Consider the following 16,051-nt stretch of genomic DNA (forward strand, 5'->3'; position numbering starts at 1 on the left):
TATTGCATTCATTTTTTGATTCAGTGCAAATCCAGTCACCCTTGTGCCTTCTAATGTTTGTATGGTTTACTGTACTTGTACAGGTAAACATTAATTGCACTGTTTGGAACTGCTGATAACCTAAAATTGTGGCCTTCTTTAACTATTGGAGCAAGTAATTGTTGTTCTATGTGTGCTTGCAGTGATAATTGATATTTCGGTAATGTAAGCATGCGATGAGCTCCTGTATAGTTGGCGTTGTCTTTATAGTAGGACTATTTATCATTATTACTTTGTTCTGGCATCTGCACCCTAAGTGCTGTGCTTTCTACAGAGAGCGGAACAATGTTCATCCCATCCAAGCATAACACCTATTTTCTGTCTTGACAACAAATGTTTTTTAAGACTTACTTGTGTTTCTTTGAATATAAAAGAGTTCTTGGCCACAAGAGTTGCCAACAGCATCACCTGGGTCATGTGGGGTATTTTTAATCTTTTTTAAGCATACTGCCTCTTACCCTGGTCAAGGAATGTACAATCCTATATTTCAGTCTTATTCACAATGCACTTCCAAACAGTTCATTGTACTACAATGCAACTGTCTTTCTCTGTATTTTAATGCTGTAGCTGTGAGAGAGCGGTAATCGTCAGAATATGTCACAGACATGAAATGAATGCAGAAAATTGATAAGCCATTAGAAACATTCTATATTAGAAACATTAGAAACGTTCCAACATCATTAATTTCCTCCTCTTGCATTTCTGAACCTGAGGGTTATTGCATACTGACATACAGCTCTAGCTGCTATTTTCCAATATAGTTCCCAAGTGGCTAGTCTTCATGTAAGAGTGGACAGCGAGTGTTTAGCTTTTCAATTTTTGTGTGTTCAGAGCTGAACACAACTCTCCCCTGATGCCCGCACACCTGAAGGGTTGTTGGACAATTATCGGAAGCTGGGCCGGTGCCCAATCTAATTTTTCCAATTCCTCATCTAAGCAGAGTGAGGAGACTTTTTAGTCCTTCAGTAGAACTCATCACAGTGATGCACCACAGTCTATTTATCCACTGAACTATAGTGGAGGCTGATTGCCGAGGAACATTTTCAAATTGTTTTCCTTTTGTTAAATAAATTTGTGCCACTGAAATGAAGAAATCACAGTATGTTATGTGGGAGGATGAGCAACTATCTGCTACTGTTCAAGTAGCTTTCAGGGTGATTGGAATAAAGCAAATTAGGATTCAACCATATTAGTCTAAGAAAATAATTTTGCCTTATCTTCTAATTAAATGAAATGAGAAAAGACAGGCTATTAGGACTCTAAGGGGATAGAATTTCCCAAGAGCCAGCAAAGGTGAGCTTAGCCAAACAGCGTACTGTGCTACAAATTTCTACATCTCATTTGAAAATACTGAATCATATTAGGACCAATGCACTGATGAATCATATAACCAGGGTTGTAGAGAGGGATTTAAACTAAATAGTGGGAGGGGGTGGGTTCACTTGAGGGGAGATTTGGAAAGTTAAAGAGAAAGGACAAGGCAATAGTGCAGGATAGCAATATGATTCATGATAACCAGAGTGTGACAGGAAAGTGTACAAACATAACAGTGCACCAGCAAATATGGTCAGAGTAGGGAAAAATGGTAAAAAGTCAGAATTAAAGACTTTTTATCTGAATGCATGCAATGTTTATAACCAGATGGATGAATTGATAGCACAAATAGAAATAAATGAGTATATGATAGCCATTAAGAATACATGGTTGGAAGGTGACCAGGCTTCGAACTTAAATACTCAAGGATCTTTGACATTTTAGAAGGACAGGAAGAAAGGAAAAGGAGGTGGGGTGGCTCTGTTAATAAAGGATGAGATCAGTACAGTAGTGAGAAATGATCTTGCTCCAGAGGATCAAAGTATAGAATCATTTTGGATGAAGAAAAGAAATAGTGAAGGAAAGAAGTCACTGGTGAGAGTGGTTTATTGGCCCCTTGACAATAGTAGAACAGCTTAAATCAATAAACTTTGATGGTTTGTAAGAAAGGTATAGTAATAATCTTGAGTGACTTTAACCTTCACATCAATTGGACAAATCAATTTGGCAAAGATAACCTGGAGGATGAATTCATAGGGCTGAATTTTCCGCCTATTGGGGTGAAGTTGATGGGTGGGTGCGTACAGGGACGCTTCCGATCGGCGCCCCGATCAGAGGTGTGCTGCCATTTTACATGGGCGGGCCAATTAAGGCACACCCAGCGTGATGTCTGCACAGAAGCACTGTGCACTCCCTGTGCGGACCAGGGGGGAGATCCCAAGATTGAGAGTGCACTCTTTCGTGTGTATACACACGAAAGAGTGCACTCATCTCCCTGAGGCTAAGTGCTGCCGCAGGGAGATCAGTTGTACGTGTGAAAAAGATAAAAATAGAAAAGTAAAATTTCCCTTACATGTCCCCTCATGTGACAATGTCACATGAGTTGGGACATGTCCATAATTTTTATAAAATCTCTATTAAAATTTTTTAAAGCTTATATAAAACCTCATCCCGCTTGTGGATGAGGTTTCATGTTTTTACTAGTTCCCGCTGAGGCTCCTGGCCTGCCCGCCAACCTTAAGTTTGGACAAGTCCTTTAATTACTTAATTGATCCTGTCAATGGCCTCAGTTGGCCATTGGCAGGTCGGCGTGCGCGCAGCTGATTTTGCTGTGCTCCCGCCTTCTTGAAAATTTAAATTGGGCGCGGTGATGCCAGGAGCTCCCCCGATGTCACTGCACGTCTTTTTATGTGTCGGCGAGCGGGCCCCACCGCCGCTCACCAACTCGTAAAATTCTGCCCATGGTGTATTTGGGACAGTTTCTTACAATGATATGTTCTGGAACCAACCAAGGAAAGGCTATTTTGGTTCTGGAAATATGTCATGAGGCAGGATTAATTAAGATCTCAGTAAAGAGTCTCTTGGCAAGAGTGAAAATGACATGATAGAATTTCACATTCAGTTTGAAGGTGAGAAATTTGGGTCTGCAACTAGTGTCTTAAACTTAAATAAATGCAATTATAAGGGTATTAAGACAGAGCTGACTGAAGTGGCATGTGAAAATAGGTTGAAATGTAAGACTATAGAGAAGCAGTGGCAGACATTTAAGAGGATATTTCATAACTCTGAACAAAATATATTCCATTGAGAAAGAAAGACACAACAGGAATAATGTACCATTTTTGGCTAACTAAGAAAATTAACGATGGTACCAAATTGAAAGAAAAGATGTACAATGTTGCAAAGATTAGTGGAAGCCCGGAAGATTGGGAAAAATTTAGAAATCAGTAAATGATGAAGAAAGGAGAAATTGAAGTATGAGAGAAAATTAGCAAGAAATATAAAAACTGATGGTAAAATTTCTACAAGTACATAAAAAGGAATAGAGTAGCTAAAGTAAGCATTGGTCCCTTAGATGGTGAGACTGGAGATAAATTATGGGGAAAAAGGAAATCACAGAGATGCTGAACAGGTATTTTGTATCTGCAGTCACAATAGAAAACAGAAAGCATCCCAAGAATAGCAGAAAATCAAGAGGCAAAAAGGAAGGGGTAATCTTCAACAATAACAATCACAATCACTAGAGAAAAAGTAATAAGAAAACTAATGGAACTAAAGGCTGGCAAGTACTCTGGACCTGAGGTCTGCATCCTAGGATCTTAAAGGAGGTGATTGCAGAGATAGTGGATGCATTGGGTGTATTCTTTCTAAAGTTCCTAGATTCTGGAAAGGTCCCAGCGGATTGGAAAACCACAAATGTAATATTTATATTCAAGAAAAGGGGGACACAAAAAGGGGGAACGTAAAGGCTGCTTACTCTAACACCTGTCATTGGAAAAATGCTAGAATCCATAATTAAGGTGATAATAGCAGGGTATTTAGAAAACAGTAATATGATGCAGAATCAACATGGTTTTGTGAAAGGAAAATTGTGTTGGACAAATTTATTAGAGTTCTTTGAGGATGTAATAGGCAAGGACAGATAGAGAAGAACCAGTAGATGTAGTGTATTTGGACTTCAAAAAGGTATTTGATATGTTGCCACAATCATTTCAACCATGATCTTGGTGGGTGGCAGAGTAGGCTTGATGGTCTGAATGGCCTACTCCTGCTCCTATTTCTTAAGATCTTATAATCCACCAATTGGCCTTCTCATTTGATACTCCAGAATTGGTTCATCAATTTTGCTTTTCACTTCAGACCTGTTTGGGTTATCCTATGCTATGTGCACATTTCTTCGGCTACTTTGATTAAATATTTGCCAGCATTAATGCAAATGCAAGATTTTACTTTGGATTGTTTTCCCTTCATGTGTCTTCCCTTCATTTGGAAGATACTCTGCTGCAGTATAGTCCCATTACCATCCAATATCTCAACTAAGTGGACATGCTTCATGTGCAAACCTGCACAGCAAGGTTGGTCAGTGATCTGATAGTGGGAGATATCGCAGATGCGTTTTTCTCCTTCAGCAGGAGCTGGAATGCCCTAGCCCAAGGACACCAAGGGCAGTTGTAGCATCCAATTGCTGCCCTGGCTTAAAGCTTAGCAGACACTTTTTGGTAAAGAGGTTTTAACATAAGAAGTGATGGTAGAACTTACTTCCAACACGGTTATTTGGTCATATGCATTTTATAAAAAGACACGTGAACAACTTCTGTATATTATGTCACTAATGTACAACTGGCTGATTGTTACACTTTTTTTCAGTAAACAGAATCTTACCAATTTTAGATTGAACTATGAAAATGTTAAAATATAGGTGTTCCTCCCTTAAAATTTCAGGCATGTACGTTTGGTCTTTAGCTTTTACACCTCACTGTGAAATAGCTCTTATGGACTTGAATTTGGCTTCTGTTTTTTGCTTCTATTCCAGTCTTATTGCACCAAGTAAAATTTCTAAGTAGTTTAGAGATCCACAGCTATGCCTTGTGCAGAGGCCCCATTTCCTGTTACAGTATCAGGGCTTAGTTTCTAATCTGGAGCAAAAAAGGAAGCCTGTGAACAAGCCATATATTAAAAAATGCATATGGTTTTATTTTTACTTAAAAATTGCTTGCAACATCCAGTCTTATTACTACCGATTCACAGTTGGTTAACGTTTCACTGTAGTTACCTATTTTTATGGTGACATCATTCCAGCCATATTTGCTGACTGCTGAGAGTTAAATTTGGGATACGTTAAGTCCCATTTCATTGTTTTAGATCTATACAGTTTACATATTATTTTTATCCACCTTCCCCAGGGGTGGGGACACCTGTATAGGGAAGCCTGTAGGGGTTTCTGTTTTTTTTTGTTGTATTTTACTTCCCTGTGAGACCTGGAGCATCAGCTTACTGTAGGAACCAATGCCATTGTCTTGTCTTTGTGGAAAGGTCAAAACTGAATAAAAAGCACAGTATCCACCATCAGAGCACAAAGAAAGTATTGACTTTCCTAATCCAGTTTCGCTGAAGGGTGAGAGAATTAAATTAGTTATCTGGGTGAAGAAATCGAGAGCCTATGAAAAAAGATAAGGAGGCGGTTGTGTTTTCTCTGGGAGCTTTCGGCCCAAGATGCGCAGGTGTGTCACTCGATCCATGACTCGCATCGATCGGGCTGTGCAAATGCATATTTAATTAGTGCAGGGACTTGGAATGCATTATGGCCCTGAAGTTTGCATTGAACTGACTGTCAGGCTTTGTGAATGTTCTCCCTTGGTTCGTTGTTCAAGGCGCTTCTGTACTGTGTCTGAGCAGCTAAAAGTTTCTTTGTTTTTAGCTGCTGATGCGTAGCACACTGCTGAGAGGAATACAAACAAGTAAAGTCTTAAAGTGTTTATTTTTGTCTGGAAATAAGGCTGAGACAACACGATGAGAGACAGGAAAGGTGATGGTGATGGTGAATAATTATTAGACTCACATTTGAATTAAACTATATTTTCCCCATTTTTTTAAAGGAGAATTCTTCTAAAATAAATTGTAGGAATCCCCTGTCACTTTGTTTGTCTTTTCTTTCACATCTCAAGCATTTAGCTATTTTAAATCTTAAAGTTTCAGGCATTTTGTCCAAGACTTACAATGTGATTCATGTGTGCTCTCTTGGTCTGCTGTTCTGGCCATGAATTTTCTCTAGAGAAGCGAAAAGACAGTTTCTTTAAAAACTGTTTGTTGAAAGGGATTTACATATTGAATTGTGATTACGAGAGGCTTGTAAGCAGCGTCAACTCTGTAATGTAAAAACAATGTTGGAGTAATAGTCATGAAATATTAGTCTTGCAATAATAATCAGTTTCACCATCAATACTACACATTTCTTAGTTGATTCTTATGAATGGTGCTTTCGTTGATTAAGCAATTTCTGTAAAGGAAAAAGACAGAACATTTTAATTAGTGCATAAGCTTTTACCAATGCTATATTTTTATAGATCGTCTAGTACGAAACCCCAAACACTGAAAAGGTTTTCATATTAAAATCTTGATACAAATTGGTATTGAATTGGATATTATGCAAGTTAAAGGTTTACTTTTTTAGAGCAGAGAGTTTTTTTTAAATAAGTGCAACATTTTAAAAACATTTTCCAGCCTATGGATAACTGCAGCAAATCTCTTAATATTATTTCTTGGTTAGCTTGGCAGGCTTTCTAGAAAGATCCTGATCTGTGTCACTTTCAGTGTCCTTTTGCACCCTGGCTGAACCCAGCACAACCTCCCTAAAAAAAGACTAACTGGCAAATCATTTATTTAATCTCCATGGCCCTAAAGTTCCTGGTCCAAAATATTTTTGGAACTAGGGCACTGAAAAATATATTTTATATAAAAGGAATTATAGTAAATGTGATTTCTGATGGTTTACAATTGGTGGTAGGACCATGTCTAAGAACCACTGTGCAAAGCCACTTTTTCCATCATTAGTCATTGCATGCCTTTTTACAAAAACCACAAAACTAATTGTAAGTGGTTTCAAACTCCCTCAAAGGTTAAGCTTCTTCCAGCTACAACTACAAATGCAGATATGATCAAGAGTTGAAATTCTAACCGCAAATTATTCAGTTTTCACAGGGTGCCAGTTCACAAGTTAAGCATTATTAGGAAGCATGTGTCAGATCGTGCACCAAGACAATCCATAGTTAGATTGGTGAGATTGATATCACCACCATCAACACCTCTTTGTCCTTTTGTCTATGACATCTTTTGGCAATTTGCACCTATCACTGGCCCTCTATCCAGCTCTACCTGTCCCACCCCCCACCCCCCTCAAACCCCACCCACCCCCAAACCAGCTTATATTTCACCTCTTTTCTATTTTTCCTTAGTTCTGATGAAGAGTCATTCGGATTCGAAACGTTAACAGTATTCCTCTCCGCAGATGCTGTCAGACCTGCTGAGTTTTTCCAGGTATTTTTGTTTTTGTGTTAGATTGGTGAGACTTCTTTCCATATATCTGCCAGGAATTTGCTCAACTTATTCTTCCTGTTCAATTTTACATTTCTTGCACTACAATGCTATCTTGTTGGTTTTCTTTGTAATACGTACAACTGGGCAATTTAGTCTTATTGTGAGCTTAGCTAGTTCATCAGTGTCCACCTTTGACCAGTTCCCTGCTTGGAGAGAAGTCACTTCCTGGAGAGGCTCCAGATAAGCTGATTATATTTTGAGTCAGAAATGTTTGAAAGGTCCTTGCAAAGTTTCTTCTTTGTTTTAAAACTTGCAATGTGAACACAAGTGGAACTTTTCCTGGTGTCGGAATGGGTATGATGGCACATGGGGGAGCAATGGCAGTATCCTGTCACGTTCTGACAATTATATCATTTTCTGATAACAGTACTTCCATTGATATTGTGCTTTTCAAGTCCAAACATCTCAAACCATTTTGAACTGCAATGACTGTTAAATATACAAACCTGAGTAGGGAGGTTTCTGAAGCCCAACCGCGCGCACAATAATCTGGAAATGGTTCAGCAAGGTATTGTAATGAATATGATTTCTGATAGTTTGAAATTAGTGTTAGGATCATGTCTAGCAAAACTACTATGTAAACCCATCTTTTCCATCATTAGTCATTACTTGTCTTTTTTCAAAACTAATTGAGGGGGGCAATCTGGGCAGGAGCAGGCTTGGGGGAACGAGTTCAGTCTGGGGGGGGCGGGGAGAGGGGATTTGGTCCCAGGAAGGATGGCGGGTGTTTGATTCAGGTGGTTAGGATGTGGGTGGGGGTGATTGGGTAGCCTGCTGGTTCCTGAGGGGGGCCTCAAAGGGAAGGGCAATTGTGGGGGGTTCCTGTTCGCGGAGGGTGCCCAGGCAGGCATCTGGATCTTGAATCTACCAGGTTTCCTGAAAAGAAACCAGCTGACCAGAGTTCAAGCTGGAAAGCAGAATGACAATGAGGCCTACAGCTTCATCGTCAAACTTAAAGTACCGCCCCACACCCTTAGAACAAGTTTCTCACCTGCCCATCTCAGGCCCCCAGCTAAAGCTGGAAATTGTAGGCTTGGAGGTGGGTTTGGACTGTGATTTTTCAAACTTTTAACCACACTTGTTCAAGACCAACAACCCATTTATTTAGGTTAAAATCCAGCCCACTCTGTTATTCGGAGATATTAACCTGGGCTCTTGCGCTATGCAGAATGAAATGACATGGGGAGTGTAAAAATAAGAAAAATGTGAAGTAAATGCTAAGATGAGCAGAAGTTTCCTCCAACTAAATATTGGAAGACCAAAGCCATTGCCTTCAGACACTGCCATGAACCCTGTTCCTGAGCCATCGACTTCATCCCTCTTCCTGGCAACTGTCTGATGTTGAACCATATTTTCATAACCTTCATATCATATTTGACCCTGAGATGAATTTCCAACCACACATCCAATCACCTTTAAGATCGCTGTAATATCGCCTGACTCTGCTTTTGCTCATCTTAGGCTTCAGTTGCTTAGGGGGCGGGTAGGCTTCAGTTGCTTGGAGGTGGGGTAGGCTTCAGTTGTTCTGGGGGGGATAGGCTTCAGTTGTTCTGGGAGAGGGGTAGGCTTCAGTTGCTGAGGGAGGGAGGAGCTTCAGTTGCTGAGGGGGTGGGTAGACTTCAGTTGCTCGGGGTTGGGTAGGCTTCAGTTGCTGAGGGAGGGGGGAGCTCCAGTTGCTGAGAGGGGGGAAGACTTCAATTCCTGAGTGTGGGGAAAGGCTTCAGTTGCTGAAAGTGGAGGGAGCTTCAGTTGCTGAGGGGTGTAGGCTTCAGTTGCTGAGGGGTGTAGGCTTCAGATGCTGATGGGTGTAGGCTTCAGTTGCTGAGAGGGTGAGGGGAAGCTTTAGTTGCCGAGTGGGAGGAAGGCTTCAGTTGCTGTGGGGGAAGGGTTCAGTTGCTGAGGTGGGGAGGCTTCAGTTGCTGAGGGGAGAGAGAGGAGCTTTAGTTCTTGACTGGGATGGGGCAGATGGGGGAACAGGAGTTGAGAGCTGGGTGAGTTGGTGCAAAGACCGGGTCTCTCCAAAAAAAAAACTACTTTTTCAGAGGCTTTTTTGCAGCAGCAATTGGGTCGCAGAGAGAAGTCCATTAGGCCACGCCCACCAATAGAAAAAAAAATGAGCATTTGAAGGGGTCTTGTGGCCATTAGAAATCTGTCTGAGTTCCAGAGCGCCATTGCTGCCTCGGAGTTCAGGACCCCAAGATCCCGGCTCACTGGGCAGCAACGCACAGTTTGGGAATCCCTGCCTTTAAATCTATATCTTTGATTAAGCATCTGGTCATGAGCCACATAGGGCTTAAGCCAAATTTTGTTTGATAATGCTCATGTGAAGTGCATTGGGATGCTTTACTATGTTAAAAGCGCAATATAAATACAAGCTGGTTTTGTAAAAATTAGTCAATCTAAGCTGATCAGTAATGAGCTTAGCTAGGAAGACAAAAGCAAGAGGGAATTAAAAATAAAGAGAAAAGCAGCTAAGTAGAGAAATAACAGACGGGTGAAGATTTGTGCTTCTCCCTGATCTGCCCTCCCAATCTCAGTTGGCCTGTTGGAGATACCAAGGGAAAAAAAAGAAAACAAGCCAAAAAAAAAATGCCTCCGGAACCCAGGAGAAGAATGCACCATGTGATATAATATAGACATGGAAATCCTCAGATCAGATCCCCGTTGTTGGCAATTTTCAGTGAGAATCATGATTCTTGCAGAACCTCTGAAATTGGAAAGGAACAGGAAGCCAAAGTTCTCACTGGAGATCAATATTTAGTGACCTCTGCTGATATCATGCAGATGTAGATATTGGGAAGGAAAGTATTTTGCAGAGCTGCAAGGTTTTTCACGGTTCAGTTTCCTGCTGACATTCACTGTCAGGTAGAAGAAGGCTTCAAGTGCACAGGGAATCATATCCTAACGCAAGTCAGCATCTCAGCTGAAGCAGCACTGGTGGAGACCAAGAAGCAATGAAAGGCAGATTTTGGATTCCTCTATATGGACTCAAACAAGGAAGCTGGTCCCGCAGAGCCTTGAGGTTGTTGACTGCTGTTAAACAATGGTAAGATAGCTGAGATGTTGGCACCTTCTTCTTGTTTGTGGTTGACGTGTTAAGTTGACAATATCTTGATGTCATGACCTTTTGAACTGTACTACAAAACTTAAAAGGCAGGTTGCAGTTTCATAGCTGAAGGTTCAAGGTAATCTTTTATTTCTATCCTGCGTCTAGAAACAATTTTGTGTGTCCTCCCCCAGCAGCTCAGTGTTTCTGGCAGTGGGCATAGTGGGTGGGGGGAAGTGGTGTGCTGTCTGAGGGAGGTGGTTGGTTTTGAGGGTAAATGCTTGCATATTTGTCTTGCCATGTGCTGCATTTTCCAATGTGTGCATTTGGAGGCCAGAATGAAGCCAAATCATGTACATGGTGACACCTTATTTATCTTGAATATTATTTAAATTGCTGAGTTTCATGACTTTGAGTGATATTTCATCCCTAGCATTCACCTTGTCCATATGAAATGAGTGTGTGATTGCTAAACAACATAGACTTCCTTTGGAGTGCTACTTAACTGAGAAGTACTGCCTTTTTTCCTGCTTCTACACAGAACTTGTTGAAAACTTTTATTTCATCCCTTAATCTGGCTTGCACAAAAACCTTCAGTGTGCAAAGCCATACTTTCTAGATGACTTCCTAATTAATTAAGTTGCATCTATTTTGGGAGGTTAGGAATCTTGTTAGACGGTCTTGTAGTGGTGCATGTGTTGGTTGAGGAGACAATAGCCCTGAAATACTGTGGAGGGGTGGGTCCAGCTAGTCTACCATTGCAACTCGAGTGTAGATTGCCAGAATTTACTAATAAACAGATTCTCTAACATGCCTTTTAAAGGGCAGGACCTTTGACCACCTTCAAAAGGGTGGAGAATCCCCCAGCTCAATCAGGACTCTATGAAGTCTAGTATGCCAAGTGAGATTAGGTTTGCTAGCATCTAAGTGGAAACAGTGAACTTCATCAGGTCCTGATCCTCAGAGGATGCACCAAACTTTGAAAAGAATCAAGACTGGCTCCTTTACACATCAGGCTGATGGAAGCCTGTATGGGATTTGGGGAGCAAGGCAGTCGGGGCAAGTGAGGCCCTGGACTTTCACCCCCAAAAATGGTCAAATTCTGTATTTTCTGATTAGTGATGCACATATAGTGGCACTTGCTTCTTCCAGCCCATGCACACACTAAGTCCACAAACTGTGGCATGGAGAGTGATGGCTGGTGAAAATTCCAGCATAATCACTGGGATCCCATCTTACAGATTTTCAGGGCCCACATCTTGAGAGCAAAAAGTACATCAGTATTATTGATGCTGAAGAATTCATGTTTATACACTGCACCACTCTTGCCTGGGCACGGTGGAGAAAAACAAACTTTGCTGCCTGTGTTTCACTGTAGTCATTTTGACAAGTTGTGTGATTTGCTACAGGCTGACTTGTGTAAAACCTTGAGGATTGGAAAAACTCCGCAGAGCTGTTAAGGTCACCACAGCATTAAGCTTTTATGCAACAGGATCCTTTCAGGTCACAACAGGGAACAGCATCTTAGATAATCTAAAGGGTAATTTATTACTGGATCAACAAGTGAGGCATGTTTTCTCAGGAAATACTTTTATCACTTTCTTAGTGAAAAGTTTGCACCATAGCAATGTTCAAGCAGTGTTCCCATTAATTCCATTTGTACTGTGGGGTCTCACCCTAAGTGAAAGAAGGTTGAATGGCTGGATTGGTTCACCATGAACCCCAGAGGTGAGGTGAATCTCTCTTCAGGGTAACTTCTGCCTCACATGGACTAGATTCTGGCTGCAAGGGGCTTACAGTAGCAAAGGTAACAGGCCACATAAAGGAATTGGAATTAAGAAAGTAGATTTATTGCCACTCTTCAGAGAGACAATAACAGAGCCTTTGAATATTTTTAAGGCAGAGGTGCATAGATTATTGGTAAGCAAGGGGTGAAAGGTTATCGGGGTAGGTAGGATGAAGATTTGAGGTTACTATCCGTTCAACCACGATCTTATTAAATGGTGGAGCAGGCCCAAGGGGCCAAATGGCCTACTCCTGCTCCTTGTTCATATGTTCATGGTATCTGCACTCATTTGTTGCAGCCCACAGGTGCAGGGCATAGTTTCTGAGGTGTTACTGATTGGTATCATCCCAAACTTAATAGCTTGCAACAGGTCTTGAGAGCCTTGTGAAAATGTCATGTTTTAAACATGATTGGGGCACTATTAGAGGCCATTCTAGAAGCCATCAATATCTTTGGAAATTCTTCCTGGCATCTTGATGCTCCTCTGTTCACTTGGGCTGTCACAGCCTCAAGGCATTCTGCAGATCTTGAGAAACTTCCTGCAATGTGTTGGAGATAAATGGATTGGACTCCTTCCACCTGAAAAATGTTCCTGAATCATAGATCTTTTGATGACTGGGTTATTCTGGGTCTCTTGGTTCTTCGGATAAGGTTGGGCATTTCTCCACTCTCCATGATGAAATGTAAATTTGCTTATTAAGTCCATAGCTTCCTCTTCCTGCAGACTGGGATTTCAGTGATTATGACCCTCCTTTTGTAGTGCTTATTATTTTTTTTACTTTGGGAGCAGAGAAGACAATGTTACAGGACTATGAGTATAATGAAGACTTCCCTCATTTGAGGGCATATATGCCACAATGATGAGAGGCAAAGTCTCCATGTCCCTTTAACTGAAGTGTCCTTGAAGACTACCAGAAGCCCTTGTGTGTTGAGAAAGTGATTTAAGTATAGAAGGTGCATAAGTGTTTAAAGAGATTCCCCATTTGCACATGTGAATTTTCCTAACACCCAAGCAGAAAGGGAGAAAAAGCATGACCACAGGATGACACTTTTTCCAGTGTGGTATTAGTACAATTTGGAGAGGATACTGGTGAGTGTTGAGGTGTTTTAAACATTGGCTAATAGCACAGTTCTGATATTTGCAAAGTTTCACAAAAGATCAATAACTGAACATGGTAGCTGATGCATGCATCCAATGGAAATGGGGCAAGAATTAATTAGATTAGAAAAAGAAAAAGAATTAACAAGTATAATGATTAAAGGAAACTTTGGTGAGATACAATATTACCTTCCACAATCCATAGAGGAATGATCCTCCCTATAATCAGTCCTGGCACAAGGTTTCTCTTTTAAGGTCACAGCTTACCAAAATGATTGGAATTGGACTTCAGCTCAGCCCTTCCCAGGGCCAACCTGGCTGAGATTGAGAACTCACTGTATAATAAATCACAGGCCCTGCAGCAGACCAGTGCCCCAATACAGTGTGCGAATGGGCAGCTGTTCAGTGCATGGTTTACAATCAATTACAATTGATTGAAAAGCAGCTACAATACTGAACTTCAGTCAATCTTTAATAGGGAAAAAGATAAACATTTGAAGATGTAAAATTCTAAAGGCTTTGGGGAAGGAGCAGAAATTAGAATAGATAGCTTGGATGTGCAGCTATCAGTGACATAGGGTCTGCTTCTATGATGAAGTTTCTGTGATCCATTCTAATAGGTCGGCTTATATTTTCTGTCTTTCAGATTCAGGTCAGTCTGAAAGTCCTAGCCAGGAAAGTGAGGATATCAAGGACCAGCCAGAAAATGGTATGTATTAATCTGACATGAAAGATACACTGTAGCAGTATTCACTATATAAACTCTGCAGAAGAACAGCTGTCCTTTTCAAACTAGATTGTGTTTTTCCAAGTGTTGTAACAATTTGCCCTTAAACCATTAGGGAATTGATTGTAAGAATTAAATACCATCAATGGTTCTAAAGAAAAGACCTAAATATAGTAAAGTTTCTTTTGAAGTTTTTGACATTAGCTATGTTAGCTAACAATGAATACTGCAGTTTTATATTCAGTGACTGTCAGTGAAAGTCCTCAGTGACGTTAGCTTTGAATATTGTGTCAAAGCCAACCAAGTTTTCAAAAAACAAAAAAATGATGTGCTGCAGATCTGATTCTTTAATACATTTGAAGTCTTTTTTTCTGTGAGATATAAAGATCTTACAGCTGTGGAATAAGAAAACGTACCAGTTTAGTTTTCATTAACCATTGAGCACCTGACATAATGAGGAATGTAATTTGTGCAAACACATATTTAACATTGTGCAACAATGTTGATGGCAGGCAAAAGAATGAGTGTTGTTAAACTGAATGTTATCATTTTTAGCGAGCTCCAGCAATTCTATTTAACAACATTAATTCTTCAGAAGTTGAGATTTTCCAGTGAGGCTTCTGCAGCCACCAAGCTGAGCATTTAGGCAGATCACCTATTGATTGGTACCTGGTACTAAAAATATCAGATAGAAACTTGAAAGAAGTGTTCCCTGTAGAAGACCATCATCTTCAGCTTAAGCTTGCTATGAAAGCCAGCTGACATCTTTGTAGTGGAGAGTTTTTGTGGTACACTGTTACAGCATTGAACCTGCTCATCAAAAGCTCCATGAAATATCCCATCCAGGGCCATGCAGTGACTTCAGTTGATGCCCACTCTAAGGTGCTGTAAAAGACAGGGTTATTGCTAATTATTTAGTTTGGATTTTTTTTTAAATGAAAGAACTATTTCCAATATCTAATTTTAAGAAATGATCTCTGGTAATGAAGGTAACAGTAGATGCCAATATATTTAAAACAGGAGTAAACTTTTCTTTACCCTCATATAGTTCACCTTGTTTGTATTTAACCTTCAGTTCAGATGATAAATACAATTGCTTTTGCACCTTGTTGTAGACTCCAAACCTGAGAAATGTGCTTACCATTCTGATTAGTTGTGAAAGCATTATTAAATTTGAAAATGTTACACTTAAGCTTTCAAGTTTGCAATAGGAGTTAAGGCTTTGAGTGGACTGTGATATCATTCTGAGTAGGCAGTTTCACTTTCAAATATTAATGCAATAATTCAGTCAGGCCTCTGTACAGTACAGCTAAAATAAATGTTGCTCATAGAGAAGCAAGTTCTCTCGACGGCTATATTTAGACTTCAGAATTCTTGGTGTTCAGTCTGAAAGGTTACCCACAGGAAATGGGTGGGTGGAGGGGTGTTTAATTCTCTGAGGCACACAGTGTAACAGTTGTGCACATAGCCATTAGTTTCTTGAGTGATGAATTATAAGCTCACTTCAATATAGCACTCGCACAGAAATCACAAATTAATTTTCCAGCAGTATTAGTATTCATTATTGGTGTGATTTTGCTGAGTATATTTAAGATTAAAGTCAGTTGAAAAAAATAACCATAGCAAAACTCTGCGCAAGAAGATTTTTTTTAAAGCCTAGCTGTCCTGGATGCTTTAATCATTTGAATTTTTGTCATATTTAAATGGACTGAGTTATGATTTTTGTTGATATAATTAGCTAAACAAGCTTTCAACCACACCAAGGTTTGTAGCTTTAGTAAACTGTTAGTAAATAAATTCTGTTGTATCTGTACAGCAATCCTACAAGGCACAGAAACACAGACTCTGAGGAGATTATGTACCATGTATTTATTAGTATCCATTGTCACATTTAGTCCAACTGATATTTCAGTTGGACACAATATAAACTTCTAGAAAGCAAAAGGA

The 16,051-nt window shown here is 40.1% G+C and overlaps 1 protein-coding gene across 9 annotated transcripts in view; it reads left to right on the top strand.

Annotated features, from left to right (window-relative positions):
• Positions 1–16,051, top strand: part of nfia (nuclear factor I/A) — a 529,589-nt gene that overhangs the window by 240,951 nt on the left and 272,587 nt on the right. For 8 of the 9 annotated variants that reach the window (XM_041208194.1, XM_041208200.1, XM_041208198.1 and 5 more), the window contains exon 3: positions 14,024–14,086. The exons of the other annotated variant lie outside the window; for it this stretch is intronic. In XM_041208194.1, coding sequence (XP_041064128.1) covers positions 14,024–14,086 — 63 coding nt within the window. The remainder of the gene's footprint in view (positions 1–14,023; positions 14,087–16,051) is intronic. 9 annotated transcript variants of the gene reach the window in all.

Source organism: Carcharodon carcharias, chromosome 16 (assembly GCF_017639515.1).
Source record: "Carcharodon carcharias isolate sCarCar2 chromosome 16, sCarCar2.pri, whole genome shotgun sequence".
Lineage (NCBI taxonomy): Eukaryota > Metazoa > Chordata > Chondrichthyes > Lamniformes > Lamnidae > Carcharodon > Carcharodon carcharias.